The sequence below is a fragment of the Physeter macrocephalus genome, chromosome 8, assembly GCF_002837175.3.
Source record: "Physeter macrocephalus isolate SW-GA chromosome 8, ASM283717v5, whole genome shotgun sequence".
NCBI lineage: Eukaryota > Metazoa > Chordata > Mammalia > Artiodactyla > Physeteridae > Physeter > Physeter macrocephalus.
Window position 1 is genome coordinate 129,329,880 of NC_041221.1, and position 23,456 is coordinate 129,353,335.

General features: G+C 38.8%; 2 protein-coding genes across 4 annotated transcripts in view; one reads left to right on the plus strand and one right to left on the minus strand.

Annotated features, from left to right (window-relative positions):
- KIF3A (kinesin family member 3A) overlaps positions 1–23,456 on the minus strand; it is an 81,902-nt gene that overhangs the window by 49,652 nt on the left and 8,794 nt on the right. For all 3 annotated transcript variants that reach the window (XM_007106265.3, XM_007106264.3, XM_055086753.1), the window contains exons 3-4: positions 9,753–9,897; positions 9,534–9,618 (exon numbers count right to left, since the gene is read on the minus strand). In XM_007106265.3, the coding sequence (XP_007106327.1) occupies positions 9,534–9,618; positions 9,753–9,897 (230 nt within the window). The remainder of the gene's footprint in view (positions 1–9,533; positions 9,619–9,752; positions 9,898–23,456) is intronic.
- Positions 13,413–14,215, plus strand: LOC102984179 (14-3-3 protein beta/alpha-like). The gene has a single exon (XM_055086754.1). The coding sequence runs from the start codon at positions 13,429–13,431 to the stop codon at positions 14,185–14,187; it is 759 nt and encodes a 252-aa protein (XP_054942729.1). The 5' UTR covers positions 13,413–13,428; the 3' UTR covers positions 14,188–14,215.

Sequence of the window (23,456 nt, forward strand, 5' to 3'; positions counted from 1 at the left end):
GAATGAAATTAGAACACTCCCTAACACCATACACAAAAATAAACTCAAATGGATTAAAAGCCTAAATGTAAGGCCGAATACAATAAAACTCTTAGAGGAAAACATAAGCAGAACACTCTGCCATAAATTGCAGCAAGATCTTTTTCAATCTACCGCCTAGAGTAATGAAAAGAAAAATAAACAAATGGGACCAAATTAAACTTAAAAGCTTTTGCACAGCAAAGGAAACCATAAACAAAATGAAAAGACAACTTACAAAATGGGAGAAAATATTTGCAAACAAAGCAACCGGCAAGGGATCACTCTCCAAAATATACAAACAGCTCATGCAGTTCTATATCAAAAAACAAACAACCCAATCAAAAAATGGGTAGAAGATCTAAATAGACATTTCTCCAAAGAAGACATACAGATGGCTAAAAAGCACCAATTACTAGATAAACAAAACACTAATTATTAGAGAAATGCAAATCAAAACTACACAGTATGGGCTTCCCTGGTGGCGCAGTGGTTGAGAGTCCGCCTGCCGATGCAGGGGACACGGGTTTGTGCCCCGGTCCAGGAAAATCCCACATGCCACGAAGCGCTGGGCCCATGAGCCATGGCCGCTGAGCCTGCGTGTCTGGAGCCTGTGCTCCGCAATGGGAGAGGCCACAACAGTGAGAGGGCCGCATACCGCAAAAAACCCCACAAAACTACACAGTATCACCTCACACCAGTCAGAATGGCCATCATCTAAAATTCTACAGCCAATTAATGCTGGAGAGGGTGTGGAGAAAAGGGAATTCTCCTACACTGTTGGTGGGAATGTAAATTGGTACAGCCACTAAGGAGAACAGTATGAAGCTTCCTTAAAAAACTAAAACATAACAACCATATGGTCTAGCAATCCCACTCCTGGGTATATATCCAGAGAAAACCATAATTTGAAAAGATATATGCACCCCAATGTTCATTGGAGCACTATTTACAATAGCCAGGACATGGAAGCAACCTAAATGTCCATCGATAGAAGAATGGATAAAGAAGATGTGGTACATTTATACAGTGGAATATTATTCAGCCATTAAAAAGAATGAAATAATGCCATTAGCAGCAACACAGATGAACCTAGAGATTATCATTCTAAGTGAAGTCAGTCAGAGAAAGACAAATATCATATATCACTTCTAGGCAGAATCTATAAAATATGATACAGATGAACTTATTTACAAAATAGAAACAGTCTCACAGACTTAGAAATCAAACTTATGGTTACCAAAGGGTAAAGGATGGGGGGAAGGATAAATTGGGAGTTTGAAATTGACATATACACAGTAATATATTTAAAATAGATAACCAACCAGGACCTACTGTATAGCACAGGGAACTCTACTCAATATTCTGTAATAAGCTAAATGGGAAAAGGATTTGAAAAAGAACAGAATTATATGTATATGTATAACTGAATCACTTTGCTGTACACCTGAAACTAACAGAACATTGTAAATCGACTATACTCCAATAAAAATAAAATTTTAAAAGGCAGGACCTTGCAGGACCCTCCCAGGTAAAAAAAGCCCCTCCATGTCCCCCATTTCTTGTTTGTAGTAAAAGGATTTAGGGGGGCTTCCCTGGTGGTGCAGTGGTTAAGAATCCGCCTGCCAGTGCAGGGGACACAGGTTCGAGCCCTGGTCTGGGAAGACCCCACATGCTGCGGAGCAACAAAGCCCGTGTGCCACAACTACTGAGCCAGCGCTCTATAGCCCTCGAGCCACAACTACTGAGCCTGTGCACCACAACTACTGAAACCCACAAGCCTAGAGCCCACGCTCTGCAACAAGAGAAGTCACCGCAGTGAGAAGCCCGCGCACCACAATGAAGAGTAGCCCCTGCTCGCCGCAACTAGAGAAAGCCCACGCGCAGCAACAAAGACCCAACACAGCCAAAAATAAATAAAATAAATAAATTTATTTTAAAAAAAAAGAAAGAAAAAGGATTTAGTCTCCCAGGCTTTTCCTGAATTCCAAAGAGCAGAGTCAAGCAGTTACTAAGGAAGTGAAGGAATGCAGAAACAAAAGAAAAACAGTCAAAAAACTGCTTTTTATAGCTGAAACAATAGTTCAGGTATAAAACAGAGTCCTAGTTCCTCCTCAAGGAATATATAAAACAATCTGATGTGTATCTTGGAGTTGTTCTGTAGAAACCAAGACCCCCATCCAGGTTGAGGATGATGACTACATGCTGACCACAAGCACTAGACCTCAGACTGGACTAAACCAGGAGATTGATGATTAAGATTCCCGAAATATCACCGTTACCTCACCACCAACCAATCAAAGTCATGCACCCTGCAACCCTCACCGCAAATGTTGCCTTTAAAAACCCATCCCTGATAAAAGCCATTAGCGAGTTTGAGTCTTCTGAGCATGAGCTTGCTTGGAACCCTGCAATAAAACAGTGTACTTCCCTTCAACACAACCAGTGTCAGTAAATTTGCCTTGCTGTGTAGCAGGCAAGCAGACCCAAGTTTGGTTCAGTAACAATTTTGGTGACCATGAAGGGACAGCTATCTTGAGTGGCATTTCACTCATGGCACATCAGCCCTGGGCTGACAGTGGCACTCAGATCTTGCCCAGCAGGTGCCTGAGTGCTTTTGTCTCAGGGACAGCCCCAAGTGCTTGCCACTAACCAGGCAGCACTGGCCCATGGTGTTTTCGATTCCCTGGTAAAGGAAACAAGGCTCTGGTCCTGGTGTAAAACGTTTCTGGTAAGTGGTGTAACCTCGTATGTGACAACACCAGGGCATTCTTCCCTACTGGGTTGCCTCGATTGGAATCTTACTTTTTTGTGGGGGAAGGTGTATGACATGGTCATCTTGTTTTGAGCAGAGTACCACTTTAATTGGACTTTCCCTTCTGGGTCAAGGAGTCCCTTGGCCATCCAGCACTGCCTAAGCAGTAATTGAGAAACTCCCTGTTAGACCAAGGCTCATCTGCACCCCTGTCTGGAATGGTAGGTAGGAAACTTTCCATTCTCATGCTAGGAAACTGTGACCCTGAGAAGACTCTGGATACTGATCTGCCAGTCTGTCTGTTTCTGGTAATAGCAGCCGTGTGAAAGAATAATGGGTAATGAGAGCTCTGTTCTATCTTGTAGTCCCCTAGGGTAGATTTTGCAAAACTGGAAGAACTGCAGCTATGCTCCCATGAAAAGAGAATGATATTTTACTGTAACACCACATGGCCCCAATATTCCTTAGGCTCTGATGAACAATGGCCCCTCAGTGGTCTTTAGACTATAACACCTACATTCAACTAGAACTGTTTTTTAAAAGGGAAAGAAAATGGGATAAAATTCCTTATGTATAGGCTTTTATGATATTGTATCAAAGTGAGCCTTCTGGAATTAGTTTGACTTTTATCTCGGGTGTCTTAGTACATGAGTTTGAATCCTGTTTTCTCTCTGGTTTTGACCCTCATTAGGGGATCCTGGCCCTGGTTTGGGAAGAGATCCCACCAGGAGGAAAGAAAGGAAATCAAAGTATTAATCATTCTGAGAGACACCCCTGATATTGACCCTCTAATGAGGGTCAATATCAGGGGTCTTTACCTTTGTTAGAGAGTCCTGGTAACTTAAATGTGGTCTAGACACTCCTAAAAACTAATAGCTTAAATTCAGTCATGAGTCTGAGTCAGCGCCCGCAAGTTCATCTAGAAATGAGGCACATGATTGTGAGTGAGTGGTATGTATTACTGTCTATTACTGTTATTTGTTTATGAAAGTTTAAAAAAAATTGGATGGTAATGCTAGCAAAGAATTTTTATCATAAAAACACAGAAATTTAATTTGTATAACAAACAATTTATAATGCCAAAACAATGAATCTCAATGGCAGCAGTTACTCCCTTGCCCAGAATGTTTTAGAAGTTTGTGGGGGAGTTTTTGGTTCACTTGAGGATGCTATTAGTATTCATAGGCAGGGGCCTGGGATACTGAACACCTTGAAATGGGTGGAATGGTCACAGTCAATGAATTGTCCCATGCAACTCTGAATGTCCTACCAGAAATTAACATGGGTGAAAAAACAATTTATAATTACCTGAATCTAAACACTAACTCTATTGTACATATGAAGACAAAGTGCTTTCCCATGGTAATAATAATATAGGAATGCAGGAAAACTGAGGAAAGAACTACTTTATTTTCCTCAGAACTCTACCAAGAGCTAGTTACTATTTTAAAAGACCATGTCATTGACAGCAACACCAATTAAGGTGTTTAGATCACCAATACAACATACGTATAATAGTCTGCATTTGTAGCTGCTACAATCATGATTATATATGCTTCTGACTACTTCATTATGTCATTGAGTATGATCACATCTAAGCATTTATATATTGAAATACAAGCACTTTATTTTTAAATTAATTTTATTCTTTTATAATAGGGCAGTATATTGATAATTTTTAAATTATGTGTGTAGATAGATTTAATCATCTATGAAATTTATTTCAGGATAGCCAAAGGGGCATTACAAGATATATGTTACAAAAAAGGGGCACTGGGCTTCCCTGGTGGTGCAGCGGTTGAGTCCACCTGCCAATGCAGGGGACGCGGGTTCGTGCCCCTGTCCGGGAAGATCCCACATGCCGCGAAGCAGCTGGGCCTGTGAGCCATGGCCGCTAAGCCTGCACGTCCGGAGCCTGTGCTCCGCAACAGGAGAGGCCACAACAGTGAGAGGCCCGCGTACCGCAAAAAAAAAAAAAAAAAGGGGGCATTGCGTCTAATGTGGTTGAGAACCATTGATAAGACTGTTCCTGAGAATAAATCTGATCTATAATTACTGTTACAAAAATGGAAAATCTGTCCAAATGATTTTTATTCTAATAATCTATGCAATAAAACAATAAACTTTTAAAAGGTAAAAAGCACAGAATTAAAGTATCCATCAAAACCAAAAATGACAACTAGCAAAAATGAAACTTATTTCTATATTTGCTGTCTACACATTATCATTATAGATTAAGTCTTCATTAAGGTCCAACAAACACAAATAATACCGAAGCCTGTAATATACTGCTCCAAAAGCTCAGCTTATATAGTAAACTTAAAAAGAAAAAAAAGCTAAAATATATTGAATACTTTATTACATGTCAATCAACGATTTTAAAACGTTGTATTAATTTGTTAATGTTGGCAATAATCCTATAAATTAGATACTTTTATGATTTCCATTTTCATGTGGCAAAGCTAAGGCTCATAGAGGGTAAGTAACTTGCTTAAGAACTCAGAGCCAGAATTCAAGCTAATGGAGAACAGTATGGAAGTTCCTTAAAAAACTACAAATAGAACTACCATACGACCCCGCAATCCCACTACTGGGCATATACCCTGAGAAAACCATAATTCAAAAAGAGTCATGTACCAAAATGTTCATTGCAGCTCTATTTAAGATAGCCAGGGCATGGAAGCAACCTAAGTGTCCATCAACAGATGAATGGATAAAGAAGATGTGGCACATATATACAATGGAATATTACTCAGCCATAAAAAGAAATGAAACTGAGTTATTTGTAATGAGGTGGATAGACCTGGAGTCTGTCATACAGAGTGAAGTAAGTCAGAAGGAGAAAAACAAATACCGTATGCTAACACATATATATGGAATCTAAGAAAAAAAATGTCATGAAGAGATTAGTGGTAGGATGGGAATAAAACACAGACCTACTAGAGCATGGACTTGAGGACGTGGGGAGGGGGAAGGGTAAGCTGTGACGAAGTGAGAGAGTGGCAGGGACATATATGCACTACCAAATGTAAATTAGATAGCTAGTGGGAAGCTGCCGCATAGCACAGGGAGATCACCTCTGTGCTTTGTGACCATGAGAGGGGTGGGATAGGGAGGGTGGGAGGGAGGGAGACGCAAGAGGGAAGGGATATGGGAACATATGTATATGTATAACTGATTCACTTTGTTGTAAAGGAGAAACTAACACACTATTGTAAAACAGTTATACTCCAATAAAGATGTTAAAAAAAATTAAAAAAAAAAAAAGAAAATAAGGAGAACACCACTGAATAAAAGTAGTTTTTGAGCTGAAAAAAAAAAAAAAGAAATCACCCTTTAATCCTTAATCCACTTACCTGCGATACGAGCAAGTCAGGAAACCTCTGTAGGTTTCATTTTTTACAATAACAAAACTGAACTGCTGAAAGATTAAATGAAATAAAGTATGTGCTACTACCACAATTTACTGTACTGAATGCCTACTGCCACATTATAAAAGCTTAGTAATAGTAGCTGCTGTTATTCTAAGTGTATTCTACACCATTCTACAATGGTGACTACTCTTACCATTATTCTCTAATTATTTTACTGACAAGGCAATTTCTATCAAAATTCCAATATTAATATTTTAAAGGCTAATCTTTTGTCTCATACACTAAATCTAGTGTCTCATACACTATATTAATATATTTGGCAATAGTTACTAATCATTTACCACGTGACTCAGCAACCATGCTTCAGGAATTTATCCTCAGATATGCCTGCACATGTATGAAATGTTGTATGTACAAGGCTAATTAGCACAGAATTGTGTGTAACAGCAAAAGATCTTAAACAATCCAAGTGTTCATCAACAGAGGGCTGGCTAAATAAATTAAAATTATGTGCATACAAAGGATATTATGAAGCTTTAAAAAAAAAAAAGGAATGAGGAAGCTTTCTCTGTACTGATGTGGAAAAACTGCCACAATCCATTGTTCAGTGAAAAAAGCAATGTGCGATAAGGGGAAAATAGTCTTTTCATTAAATGGTGCTGAGACAACTGGATATCCATAGGCAAAGTGAAGTTGGTCCTCTACCTCACATGGTACAGAAAAAATTAACTCAAAATGAATCAAAGACATAAATATAAGAGCTAAAATTATAAAACTCTTAGAAGAAAACAAAGGCATAAATCTTCATGACCTTGGATGAAGCAATGATTTCTTAGATACTACACCAAAAAGCACAAGCAACAAAACTAAATATAGATAAATCCATATATCTATTAACAAACTTGTATCTAGAATATATAAAGAATTATTACAACTCAATAACAAAAAGACAAAGACCCAATTAAAAATGAGCAATGGATCCGAACTGAAATTTATCCAAAGAAGATATACACAAATGGCGTGAAAACATATTCATCATCATTAGCCATCAGGGAAATGGAAATCAAGCCCACAAATGAGATACCACTTTACACCCACTAAAATGGCTATAAAAAAGACATAATAACGAGTGTTGATGAGGATGTAGAGAAACTGGACTCCTCATACATTGCAGATAGGAATGTAAAATGGTACAGCCACTGTGGCAAACAGTCCAGCAGTTCCTAAAAATACAGTTACCACATTATCTAACAATTACATTCACTGATATATAACCAAGAGAACTGAAAAAATATACAGTTCAAAGATATTGCAGGTTCAGTTCCAGACCACTGTAATAAACTTAGCACCATGAATTTTTTGGTTACTCATTGCATATAAAAGTTATGTTCACACTATACTGTAGTCTATTAAGTGTGCAACAGCATTATGTTTAAAAAATGTATGTACCTTAATTTCAAAATACTTCATTGCTAAAAAATGCTAACATCACCTGAGCCTTCAGTGAGTCATAATTTTTTTGCTGGTGGAAAGTTTAAAATATTGCAAGAATTACCAAAATGTGGCACAGAGACATGAAGTAAGTAAATGCTGCTGGAAAAATGGAGCTGAACAGATTTGTTTGATGCAGGGTTGCCACAAACCTTCATTTTGTAAAAAAACACAGTATCTGCAAAGCATAATAAAGTGAAGCACCATAAAACGAGGTATGTGTGTATTCATATAAAAACATGTACAGGCTGTTAAAACAAAACAAAAACATGAAACACTGATTCGTGCTACAACATGGGTGAATCTTGAAAACATTATACTAGGTGAAAGAAGCCAGACATAAAAGACCACAATCGTATGATTCCATTTAAATGAAATGTCCAGAATAGGCAAGTCCATAGAGACTAAAAGTAAATTATGGGTTACCAGGAGGGAGAGGGGGAATGGTGAGTGGCTCCTAATGGCCATGGAGTTTCTTTCTGGAGTAATGAAAATGTTCTAGAATTAGATAGTGGTGACGGTTGAATAACTTTCTGAATATACTAAGAATCACAAAATTGTACACTTTAAAAGGATGAATATTATGCTATGTAAATTATATCTCAATTTAAAAATAATGAATGTGAATCAGCTATACTTGTCAGTTAAAACCATAATGTACCAATTCACAAATTTTGTGATTATCTGACTTTTATGCATATAATCTCACAGTTCCCTTTTCTAAGATGCTGGATGAAAGTAGTCTTTAGTGCCAATCTATTACCCAAAAGTATACAAACTAGAGTTTCTCAATCAGAAAGTTTGGTTTTTCCTTCAGGTAAAAGAAAGACTGAAAACACAAGTATTCATGACTACATTTATGATTAGTCTTAATACCTATATTTTTGACACTTTAAAAACTTCTGACTTAAAATAAATCCCGGAGTACTCTTGGGCATTCATACCAGAGAATGAAAACTTACATTTGCAAAAAAATCTGTGTGTGAATGTTCATAGTGGCTTTACTCATAATAGCCCCAAACCGTACACAGCCCAGATGTCCTTCAACAGGTGAATGGTTAAATACGCCATGCAATATTACTCAGTAATAAAAATGAATGAACAATTGATACATGCAACAACTTGGATGAATCTCTAGGGAGTTATGTCAAGTGATAAAAGACAATTCCAAAAGGTTACATATTGTATGTTTATATTTACATAACATTTTGAAATGACAAAACTGTAGAAATGGAAAGCAGATCGGGGTTGTCAGGGGTTAGGGATGGGGACAGAGGGGAGTGGTCACAGGAGAGGTGGATGTGGTTATAAAAGGGCAACATAAAGCATATCTGAGATGTTTAGTACCTTGCTGTGGTGATCTACACATGATAAAATAGTATATAACACAAATGACTACAAGAAAAACTGAGGGCATTTGAATAAGATCTGTGGATTGCATCAAGGTCAATATCATGGTTGTGATATTGCATTATAGCTTTGTAAAATGTTACCACTGGGGAAAACTGTGTGAAGGGTAATCTCTCTGTATTATTTCTTACAACTGCATATGAATTTACACTTATCTCAAGAAAAATTTTAATTAAATAAAAGGTGCAGATCAATGTATACAGTGTCCTACTTCTGGAGTAAAAATAAAATTGTATTTGTTTGTATTTACATAAAAAACACTGAAAGGATACTGAAAGTGGTTATCTTAGGGTGGGGAGAAATGAGGTAGGAACAAGACTTTTCAATGCATAAATGTTTAAAATACTTTTATTTTTGAACTATGTTATCATATTACCTGGTCAAAAAATAAGTAAAATATTTAAAGTACCTTTTGTTCAAAAAAGAGCTTAATTTAGTACACATTCTATTGCTTTGGAAAATGCTCCAATTTCAATTATCCATACCTCTAACCTCTGCGTCTGATCCTTGCCCAAAAGGTCACGAACTTCTTCATTATATATTTCCAAATAAGACACTCGAACCAAAAATCTGTAAATAAAACATCATTTTTAAAGAAAACAGTGAAATATTAGAACAGTTTTTTAAATGTGTTTATAAAATTTATACATCTTTCTTATGCTTGTACTTCTCAATGTTAGAAAATATTAAGAATTCTCTTTTACCTTGTATCACCCTCTGCTTTTGCAATATGACCAAATATGTGAGCAAATGAATTTGGAATGATTCCTCTAAGTTCAGGAACAGCTCGAACACCTTCCATGGTAAAAGTTTTACCTGTTCCAGTTTGTCCATATGCAAAAATAGTCCCTGAAAATGATGAAGAGAATCAATCACTGCACAGAGACTAATGCTACAGACCAATAGCTCTTAAAATTAATTCCTTTGACACTGTGATGTAATTTCTAGCCTGGATTTAAAGTTTATTCTAGTACAAATTTCACCTTTATTATCAGCAATTACAAGATGTACTGTATGTCACATGAGCATAGCACTGCTAAAGAACTAGAGTCAATGAAATAAATACAAAATCTGACACTTTAGCTAATCATAAGACATTTCTTAAAATGTGTATATTAATTACTTAATGTGGACATTAAATTGGAGAAGGTAGTATAATTACAGCAAGAGAACACAGGTTCTAGAATAGAAAGACCTCAACGTGAATCCACACATCTACCACTTTTCACAGACTTGACCTTAGAAAGTATATACCCAGAGATTATCTCCTCAATGGCAAAATGGGGATAAGAATGAACACATTGATAGTAAGAACCAAATGAAACAATTTACTTCAAGTGACCTACATGACGCCTGGCAAATGGTAGTCTTTTTCTTCTTATTCCTAAAATAAGTACATTATTGCAAAATAAAATGTTTTAAGTAACAGTTGTAAGGAATAGGGGGAATTAACAAAAAAAGATGACAATACAATTATTACAAGTAATTACAGATACAACTTAAAATTTTCTAAATACCCAAATTCATTCATTCAACAAATACTTACTACACACCTGTGTCTGGCATTGTGCTAGGCTCCGGGGACACAATGATAAACAAGACAAACACAATCTTTAATCTTATGATATGTCATCTTGGGGAGGACATACTAGCCAAATAATTATAAGCAGGATGAGTGTTGGGAAATGAGAAACACGGAGTTCTAGATGAGAGTAAGGGACATAATCTGGGCAGGAGAACTGATGCAGAAGGAAAGGGGAAGAGGTCAGGGAAGGCTTTCCAGAAGAGGTAAGGTTTAAGATACGATCTGATATATGAGCAAGAGTTAGATAGGAACAGAGTGGACAGCAAGAGGCAAAAAAGAGAATGGAGATTTTGAAGAAATGTAATGAGACCAGAACGGAAGAAACAGAGATGAAAAAGGACAGTAGATGTAGATACAGCTAAAGAAAGTGACAGGGGCCTAATCACACAGGATGATGAAGAACATCTTAAGGCTTTTAGAGCTTATGCTAAAAACAAAGTAAAGCCATAGAATGATTTTTCAATCAGAGGAGTGACATCATCGTCACTTTGGCTATACTGTATACGAAGAACTGGAAGCAAGGGGAGACGTGAAGAAATAAGTTAGAGGGCTGAAGTAGTTAGCCAGATGAGAGATGGTGCTGACAATAAATAGAAGGGGATGAGAAAGGTAGAACGATTTCAGAGATATTTAACGGTAGGATGTCAGAGATATTTAACAGTTAGAATCAAGAGGACCTGGAAAATAACTAGTCGTAAGGGGACCAGGAAAAAGGAAGAATTGAGGGTGACTTTCAATTTCTGGCTTGACCAAAGGGATGTACGGCTATGCCATGTACTGAGATGGTGAACAACACTAGAAGAAATAACAGTTTGAAAGGGAAGATCATGAATTTAGTTTGGGGGTACTGAGCTTTAATTTAAGTCTATGATACACCCAAATGGATGTGTCAAGCAAGCAGGAGGATGGATGAGATTCATTTGCCACTGAAGCCATGGAGGTGGATGAGATTTCCTCAGGAGACAGTATGAGAAGATAGCCTAGAAAGTGACAGCATAAATGAAAAAGGTTTCTCAACTACTACCACTCTATTCAGTTAACAACAACTTGTCGTCATTTTTGGACTTTCTATGAAAATAAACTAATCACAACAGAAACCATTTTTATACATGGGAATAAATTAGAAGTCTTAATTTTTTTCTAACTCACTAAATATTTCAGACTCTTGCATTAAGAATATAACTTACTGCATTGCAAGGAGCTGAAAATATCATGAACTCATATACTGCATTTTAGAAAAGACACCACAGCTACCATTTATCACCACAGCTGATCATTTGCTATGTCATGTACTTTACATGCATTCTTATTTAATTTTCACCCCAATCCTAAAAGCTAGGCAATGTTTATATTCCCACAGTTTAGTTGAGGAAACAAAGGCTTAGAGAGGTTGAGTTACTTGCTCAATGACATAGTAAGTGGTAGAAACAAGATCTGAACAGACTCCAGCTGGCTCCACAGCCCATGTTTTTTACCAGTATATATGACCAAAAAAAAATTTAAGCTCAAAATTAATACCTAATGCAATTTCTATGAATGCATTAAATATATGAAGATTACTAATTTTAAAAGGATATTAAATAACTAAAGAAAGAACAGAAGTGAGAGAGTTGCATGGACATATATACACTACCAAACGTAGGGAGGATAGCTAGTGGGAAGCAGCCGCATAGCACAGGAAGATCAGCTAGGTGGTTTGTGACCACCTAGAGTGGTGGGATAGGGAGGGTAGGAGGGAGGGAGATGCAAGAGGGAAGAGATATGGGAACATGTGTATATGTATAACTGATTCACTTTGTTGTAAAGCAGAAACTAACACACCATTGTAAAGCAATTATACTCCAATAAAGATGTTAAAAAAAAAGAACAAACAAAACCCAAAGTTAGTAGAAGGAAAAAATCATAAAGATCAAAGCAGAAATAAATGAAACAGAGGAACAAAACAACAGAAAAGATCAATCAAACTAAAAGCGGGTTCCTCTGAAAAGATAAACAAAATTGATAAACCTGTAGCCAGACTCAACAAGAAAAAAAGGGAGAGGGCTCAAATCAATAAAATTAGAAATGAAAAAAGAGAAGACACCACAGAAATACAAATGATTATAAGAGACTACTATAAGCAACTATATGTCAATAAATGGTCAATCTAGAAGAAATGGATAAACATATAACCTCTAAGACCAAACCAGGAAGAAACAGAAAATATGAACAGACCAATCACAAGTACTGAAATCAAAACTGATTTTAAAACTGCCAACAAACAAAAGTCCAGGACCAGATAGCTTCACAGGTGAATTCTACCAAACATTTAGAGAAAAGTTAACACCTATCCTTCTGAAACTCTTCCCAAAAATCGCAGAGGAAGGAACACTCCCAAACTCATTCTATGAGGCCACCATCACCCTGACACCAAAACCAAAGATACCACAAAAAAAAGAAATAGACCAATATCACTGATGAACATAGATGCAAAAATCCTCAACAAAATACTAGCAAACTGAATCCAACAATACATTAAAAGGATCATACACCACGATCAAGTGGGATTTATCCCCGGGATGCAAGGATTCTTCAATATCCACAAATCAATCAGTGTGATACACATTAACAAACTGAAGAATAAAAACCATATGATCAGCCACCGATTCTGGAGCCGAGGTCACCACTGCAGCCGCCGATTCTGCCACCGCCGCCACTGCAGCCGCCGCTGGAGGAGTGGGCTTGGGAAGGAAGCGATCACCATGTCCGGAGCTCTGCTCGTAAGTGTCTTTGTCCCCTGCGGTCCTCCCAAGGGAATGACCATGGATAAAAGTGAGCTGGTACAGAAAGCCAAACTTGCCGAGCAGGCGGAGCGCTACGATGACATGGCTGCGGCCGTGAAGGCAGTCATGGAGCAGGGGCACGAACTCTCCAATGAGGAGAGAAAACTGCTGCCTGTTGTCTACAAGAACATGGTTGGTGCCCACCGTTCTTCCTGGCGTGTCATCTCCAGCATCAAACAGAAAACAGAGAGGAACGAGAAGAAGCAGCAGATGGGCAAAGAATACCGTGAGAAAATCAAGGCAGAGCTGCAGGACATCTGCAACGATGTTCTGGAGCTGTTGGACAAATACCTTATTCCCAATGCTACACAACCAGAAAGTAAGGTGTTCTACTTGAAAATGAAAGGTGACTATTTTAGATATCTTTCTCAGGTGGCATCTAGAGACAATAAACAAACCACTGTGTCAAACTCCCAGCAGGCTTACCAGGAAGCATTTGAAATTAGTAAGAAAGAAATGCAGCCTACATACCCAATTCAACTGGGCCTGGCACTTAACTTCTCCATCTTTTACTATGAGATTCTAAACTCTCCTGAAAAGGCTTGCAGCCTGGCAAAAACGGCATTTGATGAAGCGATTGCTGAATTGGACACACTAAATGAAGAGTCTTACAAAGACAGCATCCTGATCATGCAGTTGCTTAGGGACAATCTCACTCTGTGGACGTCGGAAAACCAGGGAGACGAGGAGATGCTGGGGAGGGAGAGAACTAATGTCTGTCATGCCCTGTGATCTCTTCAGTGTCACTCTGTACCCTCCACGTATATCCCTTTGTGCAATTAAAAAAAAAAAGAATCGTACGTCAACTTTCAGTTTTTCACAGCCTCAGTCTAGCAAAAATGGTCCATGGGATAAGCAGCTGGTAATTGTATCTCAAACTCAGATTGGTCACATAAATGCCATGGCATTCTGAAGTTTTGATTTTGATTAACACTGACAGGAGTACTCTGTGTTTAATTTTTTTAAAAAACAACACTGTGATTATGGGGTTTTGTAATTTAGGAGAACCCTTACTGGTAGAAAACAAAATAGACCTGAATATGTGTAACTTTTCAGAAAGTTTAATTCAATTCAAAACAGTCACTGAAATACAGTTCCATTGTAAAGTTGTACAGAAAGTTATAGAGATTATATTGTGACACTGGGACTTGGAGTGAGACACCTCTAGTCTGGCATTTGAGTTTCATGGTAATTCACAGTGATTCTGCCTGTTCTGTTCAGGGCTTGTAGACACTTGACCTGTTGGGGCTGTTGCCACTCAAAAGTTCATGACTGCAGATGGCCACAGTGTCTTCCTCTGAGGAAAGTCGAAGCCACAAATTAACATTCTTGGTGGCAGATAACTGGGTTATGACACCATGCAAAGGTCCAGTGTTCATAGACCATACATGACTCCAACCCCTTTCCTACAGCAGCATGTTACTGATTGGCAGCTTGCGCTTCTGTAGTGGAATCTGTTTTCCCTGTAACCATGAGCTCAAGGAGGAAAAAAAAAGCCATGTACATTATGAATGGCCTTATCTGTTTCCTGGGTAACACCTCTAAGAATAATGTTCTGCAGAGATTGCCTTTCACTTGAGGAGTAAGTACTCAGTCTTTGGGTTCTTCCTAGCTCGGGGCTTTAAAATTTTGAAATCTAACCATTCTTTCCCACTGTCCTTTTTGACTATTGATTTTGGTTTTCTCTTCTCCCTCTAAATTTGTCCTTCTTCTTCCTTACATTTTCTTCTCTGTGCATTCTCTTTGCCTTCTGTTCACGGTTTAGTACTAGATGAGCAGGGACAGGGGGCCTGGAGGGGGTGAGGGTTGTTGGTGAGCACTTCGGTGAGCCAGCCTTGCTTCAGAGAGTTGAAAAGAGCTTCCTGCATCTCAGCTCTGTCTTCTTCCAGTTCTCAGAACGGTGGTTGCTCTTCAGTCACACCAAGATCTCACTCAAAAACGTATTTTTAAATATCCATGGTTTCTCCTTATATTGCAGTCAGCCCTGATAATGCTTGTAGGCACCGATCACCAGCTCTCCCAAGTGTACCCATCCCATTAAGCTCACAGACACGTTTCAACAAGACCCTATAATGCAGGGAAGTTGCATGAACACTGTGATGGGGAGAGTTGGGAATAGCCAGGCCTAGCAGTCTCACAGCATCCCCCTCCCTTCCCTGAACATTCCCCGTAGCCGTAGTGTCCATCTGTTTGTCCATCTGCTGAAATGAGAAACATTCATGCACTGATTTCAAACAAACCAAAAGGGAAAAAAAGAAAAAGAAAAAATTCCTCTTCTTTCTAGCTGAACAAAAATGTGCAGTTAATACTTGGCACTTGAAAACGTAGTAGTGAATGTAGAACGAGCCTGTCTGTATATCTGGTAGCTCTCTCATGCTTTTTCCTCACCAGTATTCTGCCTCACGTTTGCTTCTGTGATGGTTATATTGCCTAGCAAGCACACCTGTGGTTGTGAAAATAGTATAGCAAAAAAGAAAAAACCCTGGTTATTGATGTACTCAATCTGTGTATGTCTTTTAAACAGTTCTAGTTTCCACCTTACACAGAATAATCAGGAAAAGTGTAAAAACTCAAAAGTGAAATAAAAAATTTTATCAGTTAAAAAAAACATATGATCATCTCAACAGATGCAGAAAAAGCTTTTGACAAAATTCAACACCCATTTATGACAGAAACTCTCCAGAAGTCGGCACAGAGAGAACTTACCTCAACATAATAAAGGCCATGTATAACAAACCCACAGCTAACATCATTCTCGACAGTGAAAAGCTAAAAGAATTTCCTCTAAAATCAGGAACAAGACAAGGATGTCCACTCTGACCACTTTTTTCAACATAGTTTTGGAAGTCTTAGCCATGGCAATCAGAGAAGAAAAAGAAATAAAAGGAATCCAAATTGGAAAAGAAGAAGCAAAACTGTCACTGTTTGCAGATGACATGATACTATACATACAAAATCCTAAAGATGCTACCAGAAAACTACTAGAGCTCATCAATGAATTCGGTAAAGTTGCAGGATACAAAATTAATACGTGGAAATCTGTTGCATTTCTATACACTAACAATTAAAGATCAGAAAGAGAAATTAAGGAAACAATCCCATTTACCATCACATCAAAAAGAATAAAATACCTAGGAATAAACCTACCTAAGGAGCCAAAAGACCTGTACTCAGAAAACTACAGATACTGATGAAAGAAATCAAAGATGACACAAACAGATGGAGAGACATACCATGTTCTTGGATTGGAAGAATCAATATTGTCAAAATGACTATACTACCCAAAGTAATCTACAGATTCATTGCAATCCCTATCAAATTACCAATGGCATTTTTCACAGAACTAGAACAAAATATTTTAAAATTTGTATGGAAACACAAAAGATCCCGAATAGACAAAGCAATCCTGAGAAAAATAAATGAGCTGGAAGAATAGGGCTCCTTGACTTCAGACTATACTACAAAGCTATAGTCATCAAAACAGTATGGTACTGGCACAAAAACAGAAATTCAGATCAATGGAACAGGATAGAAAGGCCAGAGATAAACCCATGCACCTATGGTCAATTAACCTATGACAAAGGAGGCAAGACTATACAACAGAGAAAAGACAGTCTCTTCCAAAAGTGGTGCTGGGAAAACTGGACAGCTACATGTAAATGAATGAAATTAAAACATTCTTCAACACCATACACAAAAATAAACTCAAAATGGATTAAAGACCTAAATGTAAAGCTGAGTACTATAAAACTCTTAGAGGAAAACATAGGCAGAATACTCTTTGACATAAATTGCAGCAAGATTTTTTTGGATCCACCTCCCAATGAAAATAAAAACAAAAATAAACAAATGGGACCTAATGAAACTTAAAAACTTTTGCACAGCAAAGGAAACCATAAACAAAATGAAAAGACAACTTACAGAATGGGAGAAAATATTTGCAAATGAAGAGACCAACAAGGGATTACTCTCCAAAATATACAAACAGCTCATGCAGTTCTGTATCAAAAAAACAAAGAACCCAACCAAAAAATGGGCAGAAGACCTAAATAGACAGTTCTCCAAAGAAGACATACAGATGGCCAAAAAGCACATGAAAAGGTGCTCAATATCGCTAATTATTACAGAATTGCATATCAAAACTACAATGAAGTATCACCCCACACTGGTCAGAATGGCTATCATCAGAAAGTCTACAAACAGTAGATACTGGAGAGGGTGTGCAGAAAGGGGAACCCCCCTACACTGTTGGTGGGAATGCAAATTGGTACAGGCACTATGGAAAACAGTATGTTCCTAAAAATAGGAACTTCCCTGGCAGTCCAGTGGCTAGGACTTCACCTTCCAATGCAGGGGGTGCGGGTTCAATCCCTGGTCAGGGAGCTGGGATCCCACATGCCTTGTAGCCAAAAAACCAAAACATAAAACAGAAGCAATATTGTAACAAATTCAATAAAGACTTTAAAAAGGGTCCACATCAAAAAAAAAAAAAAAAAAAACCTAAAAATAGAACTACCATACAATCCAGTGATCCCATTCCTGGGCATATATCCAGAGAAAACCATCATTCAAAAAGATATATGCACCTCAATGTTAACTGCAGCACTATTTACTATAGTCAAGACATGGAAGCAACCTAAATGTCCATCAACAGAGGAATGGATAAAAAAGATGAGGTACATATATACAATGGAATATTACTCAGCCATAAAAAAGAATGAAACAATGCCATTTGCAGCAACATAGATGGACCTAGAGATTATCATACTAAGTGAAGTCAGACAGAGAAAGACAAATATCATATGATATCACTTATATGTGGCATCTAAAAAAAAATTATACAAATGAACTTATTTACAAAACAGGAACAGACTCACAGACTGCAGAAACAAACTTATGGTTACCAAAGGGGAAACGTGGTGGGGAGGGATAAATTAGGAGTTTGGGATTAACATATACATATACTATATATATAAAACAGATAATCAACAAGGACATACTGTATAGCACAGGGAGCTCTATGCAATATTCTGTAATAATCTATATGGGAAAAGAATCTGAAAAACAATGGATATATGTATATGTATAACTGAATCACTTTGCTGTACACCTGAAACTAACACAACATTGTAAATCAACTATACTCCAATATAAAATAAAAATTAAATTAAAAATTTTTTAAATAAAAAGGTTACTAATTTACAATATTAGAGCTGAGAAAGGAGGACCAGGAATCCCCTAAAATTAAAGACTCTCATCTTATTTTCAGAGATGAGAGTCCAAATTTCTAGTTTTTAAATGCCAAACTTAACAAATCTAATGCTATCATTTTGTTCAATATGAACTTCTCCTTAAAATATTAGTTTTTTTTGTTTGTTGGTTTGTTTTGCAGTACACGGGCCTCTCACTGTTGTGGCCTCCCCCATTGCGGAGCACAGGCTCCGGATGCGCAGTCTCAGCGGCCATGGCTCACGGGCCTAGCCACTCCGCGGCACGTGGGATCTTCCCAGACCAGGGCACAAACCCATGTCCCCTGCATCGGCAGGCGGACTCTCAACCACTGCACCACCAGGGAAGCCCCAAAATGTTAGTTTTTAAAAACTAAAATGACCTGAGATTTTACCCAGTCTCCTCGTTTCCAAACTATATATTTAAAATGGCAGAAGGTCCACCAAAAAACCTACATGTGGATATTTACAGCAGCTTTATTCATAACTGCCAAAACTTGGAAGCAACCAAGATGTCCTTCAGTAGGCAGGTTAACAGATAAACAGTTCATAAGGACAATGGAATATTATTCACTGATAAAAAGAGATGAGTTAACAAGCCACTTAAAGGCATGGAGGAAACCTAAGTGCATGTTACTAAGTGAAAGTTACCAATCTGAAAAGGCAACATACTATACAGAGTGAAACAATTTTGTATGATACTACAATGGTGGATACATGTTATTATATATTTGTCCAAACCCACAGAATGTACAAAACCTAGAGTGAACCCTAATGTAAATTACGGGCTCTGGATGATAATGATGTGTCAATACAGGGTCATCAATTTTAACAAATGTAACCATTATGGTGCAGGATGTTGACAGTGGAGGAGGTTGTGCATTCTGGAGACTAGGGATATATGGGAACTCTCTGTTCAGTTTTACTGTGAACATAAAATTGCGCTAAAAATAGTTTATTAATTAAATAAAACTTTTTTAAATGGTAGAAGGATTACGTACTTGTTATTGAAAGTCCAAACAGTTACAGCTAAACTACATTTGAATAATGAACAGTAAACTGCATTATATATCACAGAACTCTATGGGACTTCCCTGGTGGTCCAGCGGTTAAGATTCCATGCTCCAATGCAGGGCACAGGTTTGATCCCTGGTCAGGGAACTAATATCCCATGTGCCGCACAGCACAGCAAAATAAATAAATAAACAAACAAATATGGAATAGAACAAACAATCCAGAAATAAGCCCACACATTTGTGGTCAGTTGAATTTTGACAAAAGCACCAAGTTAATTCAATAGGGAAAGAATAGTCTTCTCAACAAATGGTGCTGTAACAACTGGATATCCATAGGCAACAAGGGAATAAAAGGGGGCAGTGGGGAGAAAGAAAAAAAAACTCAGACCCTCACCTCACACCATATATAAAAATTAACTCAAAATGGACCAGAGACTTAAATGTAAAACCTAAAATGTTTACAACTTCTAGATAAAAACATAAGAGAAAATCTTTGTGGTCTTGGGTTTGGAAAAAATTTCTGAGCTATGTTACCAAAAGCATGTGATAAAAGAAAACTTGATAGCTGAACTTAATCAAAATACAAAACTTTTCCCTTCAAAAAAATACCACTGGGCTTCCCTGGTGGCGTAGTGTTTGAGAGTCCGTCTGCCGATGCAGGGGACACGGGTTCATGCCCCGGTCTGGGAAGATCCCACATGCCGTGGAGCGGCTGGGCCCGTGAGCCATGGCCGTTAAGCCTGCGCGTCCAGAGCTTGTGCTCCGCAATGGGAGAGGCCACAACAGTGAGAGGCCCGCATACGGAAAAAAAAAAAAAACACACACACACAAAAACACCACTAAGAAATGAAAAGACAAGCCACAGACTGGGAAAAATATTTTCAAATCACATATCTGATCACAGATATGAATCCAGAATATATAAAGAGCATGACTCAATAATAAGAACACAGGCAACCAATTTTTAAAATGGGTAAGTTATCTTAAGAGATATTTTACCAAGAAGACATACAAATGTCCAATAAGTACACAAACAGATGTTCAATGTTGTTAATCATTAGGGAAATACAAGTTAAAACAATGAGATACCACTACAGATCCTCTAGAATAGCTATAATTAAAAAGAACAAGAATCTAAATGTTGATGAAGATATGAAGAAACTGGAACTCTCATACCATACTGCTGGGAAAAAAGTAGTACAATCACCACTGTGGAAAACGGTTCTGCAGTTTCTTCAAAAGATAAACATACATTAACTATAAGACCCAGCAATTTCACTCCTAGGTATCTATCCAAGAGAAACTTTGAAATGTATCTGCACAATGACTTATAAAAGAATGTTCCTGGGACTTCCCTGGTGGTCCAGTGGTTAAGAATCAGTCTTGCAATGCAGGGGATGCTAGTTCGATCCCTGGTCGGGGAACTAAGATCCCTCATGCTGTGGGGCAACTAAGCCCAATGCACCACAACTACTGAGCCCACATGCCACAATCAGAGAGCCCGCACACCGCAACTAATGAGCCCACGTGCTCTGGAGCCCATACGCCACAACTAGAGAGAAGCCCATGCACCACAAAGAGCCCATGTGCCACAACTAAGACCCGACAGAGCCAAAAAATAAATAAATATTTTAAAGAAAAGGATGTTCCTAACAGCATTATTCTTAACAGCCAAAAAACTGCTATCATTCAAATTCCCATCAAAGATCATAAAAAGTGGTATATTCATACCATGGAATACAACTCAGCAATAAAAAGGAACTACTGATACATGCAACAACACGGATGGCCCTCAAAAATATGACACTAAGTCAAAGTAAACAGATAAAGACAAAATAGTGTCTGATTTGATTTATACGAAATTTTGAGGAAAGGCAAAACTGTAGACAGAAAGCAGGTCCATGGTGGCCTGGGGGTGGGACTGCAAATGGACATAAAAGAACTTATGGGGGTGATAAAACTGATGGTTTCACAACTGTATCTATTTACTAAAACTTAAATTGTACAATTCGATTGCACAATTACAATGGGTGAATTCACTGGGTATTATTAATAGCTTGATAAAAGTTGTTTAAAAGTAAACTACAGGGGGGAGGAGTCAAGATGGCGGTGTGGGAAGACACAGAGTTAACATCTCCCCACAACTCATGTGCCTGCTGGCCGCTGGTGGAGGACTCTGACCCCCAAGGAGACAGGAGGAACCCCAAAGTGAACCGGCAGGACGTATGGGGACCAAAGAGGGAGGAGAAGTGGAGGCCAGACAACATCAGCACCCCTGAGGCCAGGGAGATCAGGAGAGGCAAGTGGGAGGTGCCCTCCGGGAGGAGCGAGAAAGAAGAAGGCAACTGCCCTGCCCACTTGAGCACAGGGAGTCTTCTGAGCTCCCAGGGCAGTCCCCTCCAATCCAAAGCCCCCTCCAGGCTGAGTGGGTCCTGGTGGCATAGGAGGGAGGCTGGGGAGATCAGGAGAGGCAGGCAGGAGGGGCCCTCCCAGACCCCAGACTGAGAAGCAGGAGAGGAGGGTGTTTGCCCTGTCGACTCGAGCCCAGGAAGCCTGCTAGGCTCCCAGGTGAGGTCCCCTGCCCTCTAAGACCAGGATAGGGGGCACAACTGGGCCCCTTCTGTTCCTTGAGCCTAAGCCCCACCCCCACACAGCCCCCAGGGCCTTTTCCAGCCCCATAGGTCCTGAGCACTGGCCCTGCCCACCACCCAAACCTCACCGTTGATAGGCCCCACTCTCCACAGCCAAGGCCTTCCCCCTCCCACCTTTTTTTTTCTTTCCTTCCTCCTTTTTCACTACTTTTTTTTTTTTTTTCTGTGGTACGCGGGCCTCTCACCATTGTGGCCTCTCCTGTTGCGGGGCACAGGCTCCGGACGCACAGGCCCAGCGGCCATGGCTCACGGGCCTATCCGCTCCGCGGCATGTGGAATCCTCCCAGACCGGGGCACGAACCCGCATCCCCTGCATTGGCAGGTGGACTCACAACCAGTGCGCCACCAGGGAAGCCCCTCCTTTTTCACTATTGTGGTACTGAGTTACCTTCCAGTTGTTGATTCATCTATATTTTTATTTTTATATTCTTTCTAACATATCTGTTAGTTTCCTAGTATAATTTTTTTACTTTGTTATTTTTCTTTTTAAAAAAATCTTTTTGCCACCCACATGGCTTGCAGGATCTTGATTTGCAAGCCCAGGATCAGGGGGAAGCTCCTGCGGTGGGAGCTCCAAGTCCAAACCACTGGACTAACAGAGAACCTCAGACCCCAGGGAATATTCAACAGAGTGAGGTCTCACAGAGTTCCTCATCTCAGCACCAAGACCCAGCTCTACCCAATAGCCTACAAACTACAGTGTAGAAAGCCTCAGGCCAAACAACCTGTAAAACAGGATCACAATCCCACTCTTAAAAAAAAAAAAAATGAGATGGCAAAAAACATGTCACGGATGAAGAAGCAAGGTAAAAACCTACAAGACCAAATAAATGAAGAGGAAATAGGCAATCTACCTGAAAAAGAATTCAGAGTAATGACAGTAAAGATGATCCAGAATCTCAGAAATAGAATGGAGGCATAGATTGAGAAAATACAAGAAATGTTTAACAAAGAACTAGAAGAATTAAAGAACAAACAAACAGAGATGAACAACACAATAACTGAAAAGAAAAATAACCTAGAAGGAATCAATAACAGAATAACGGAGGCAGAAGAAGGAATAAGTGAGCTGGAAGACAAAATGGTGGAAATAACTGCCAAGGAGC

What these genes read in the sequence shown, in the direction of transcription:
- LOC102984179 (XM_055086754.1), top strand. Translation starts at nt 13,429, where the DNA reads ATGACCATGGATAAAAGTGAGCTGGTACAGAAAGCCAAACTTGCCGAG.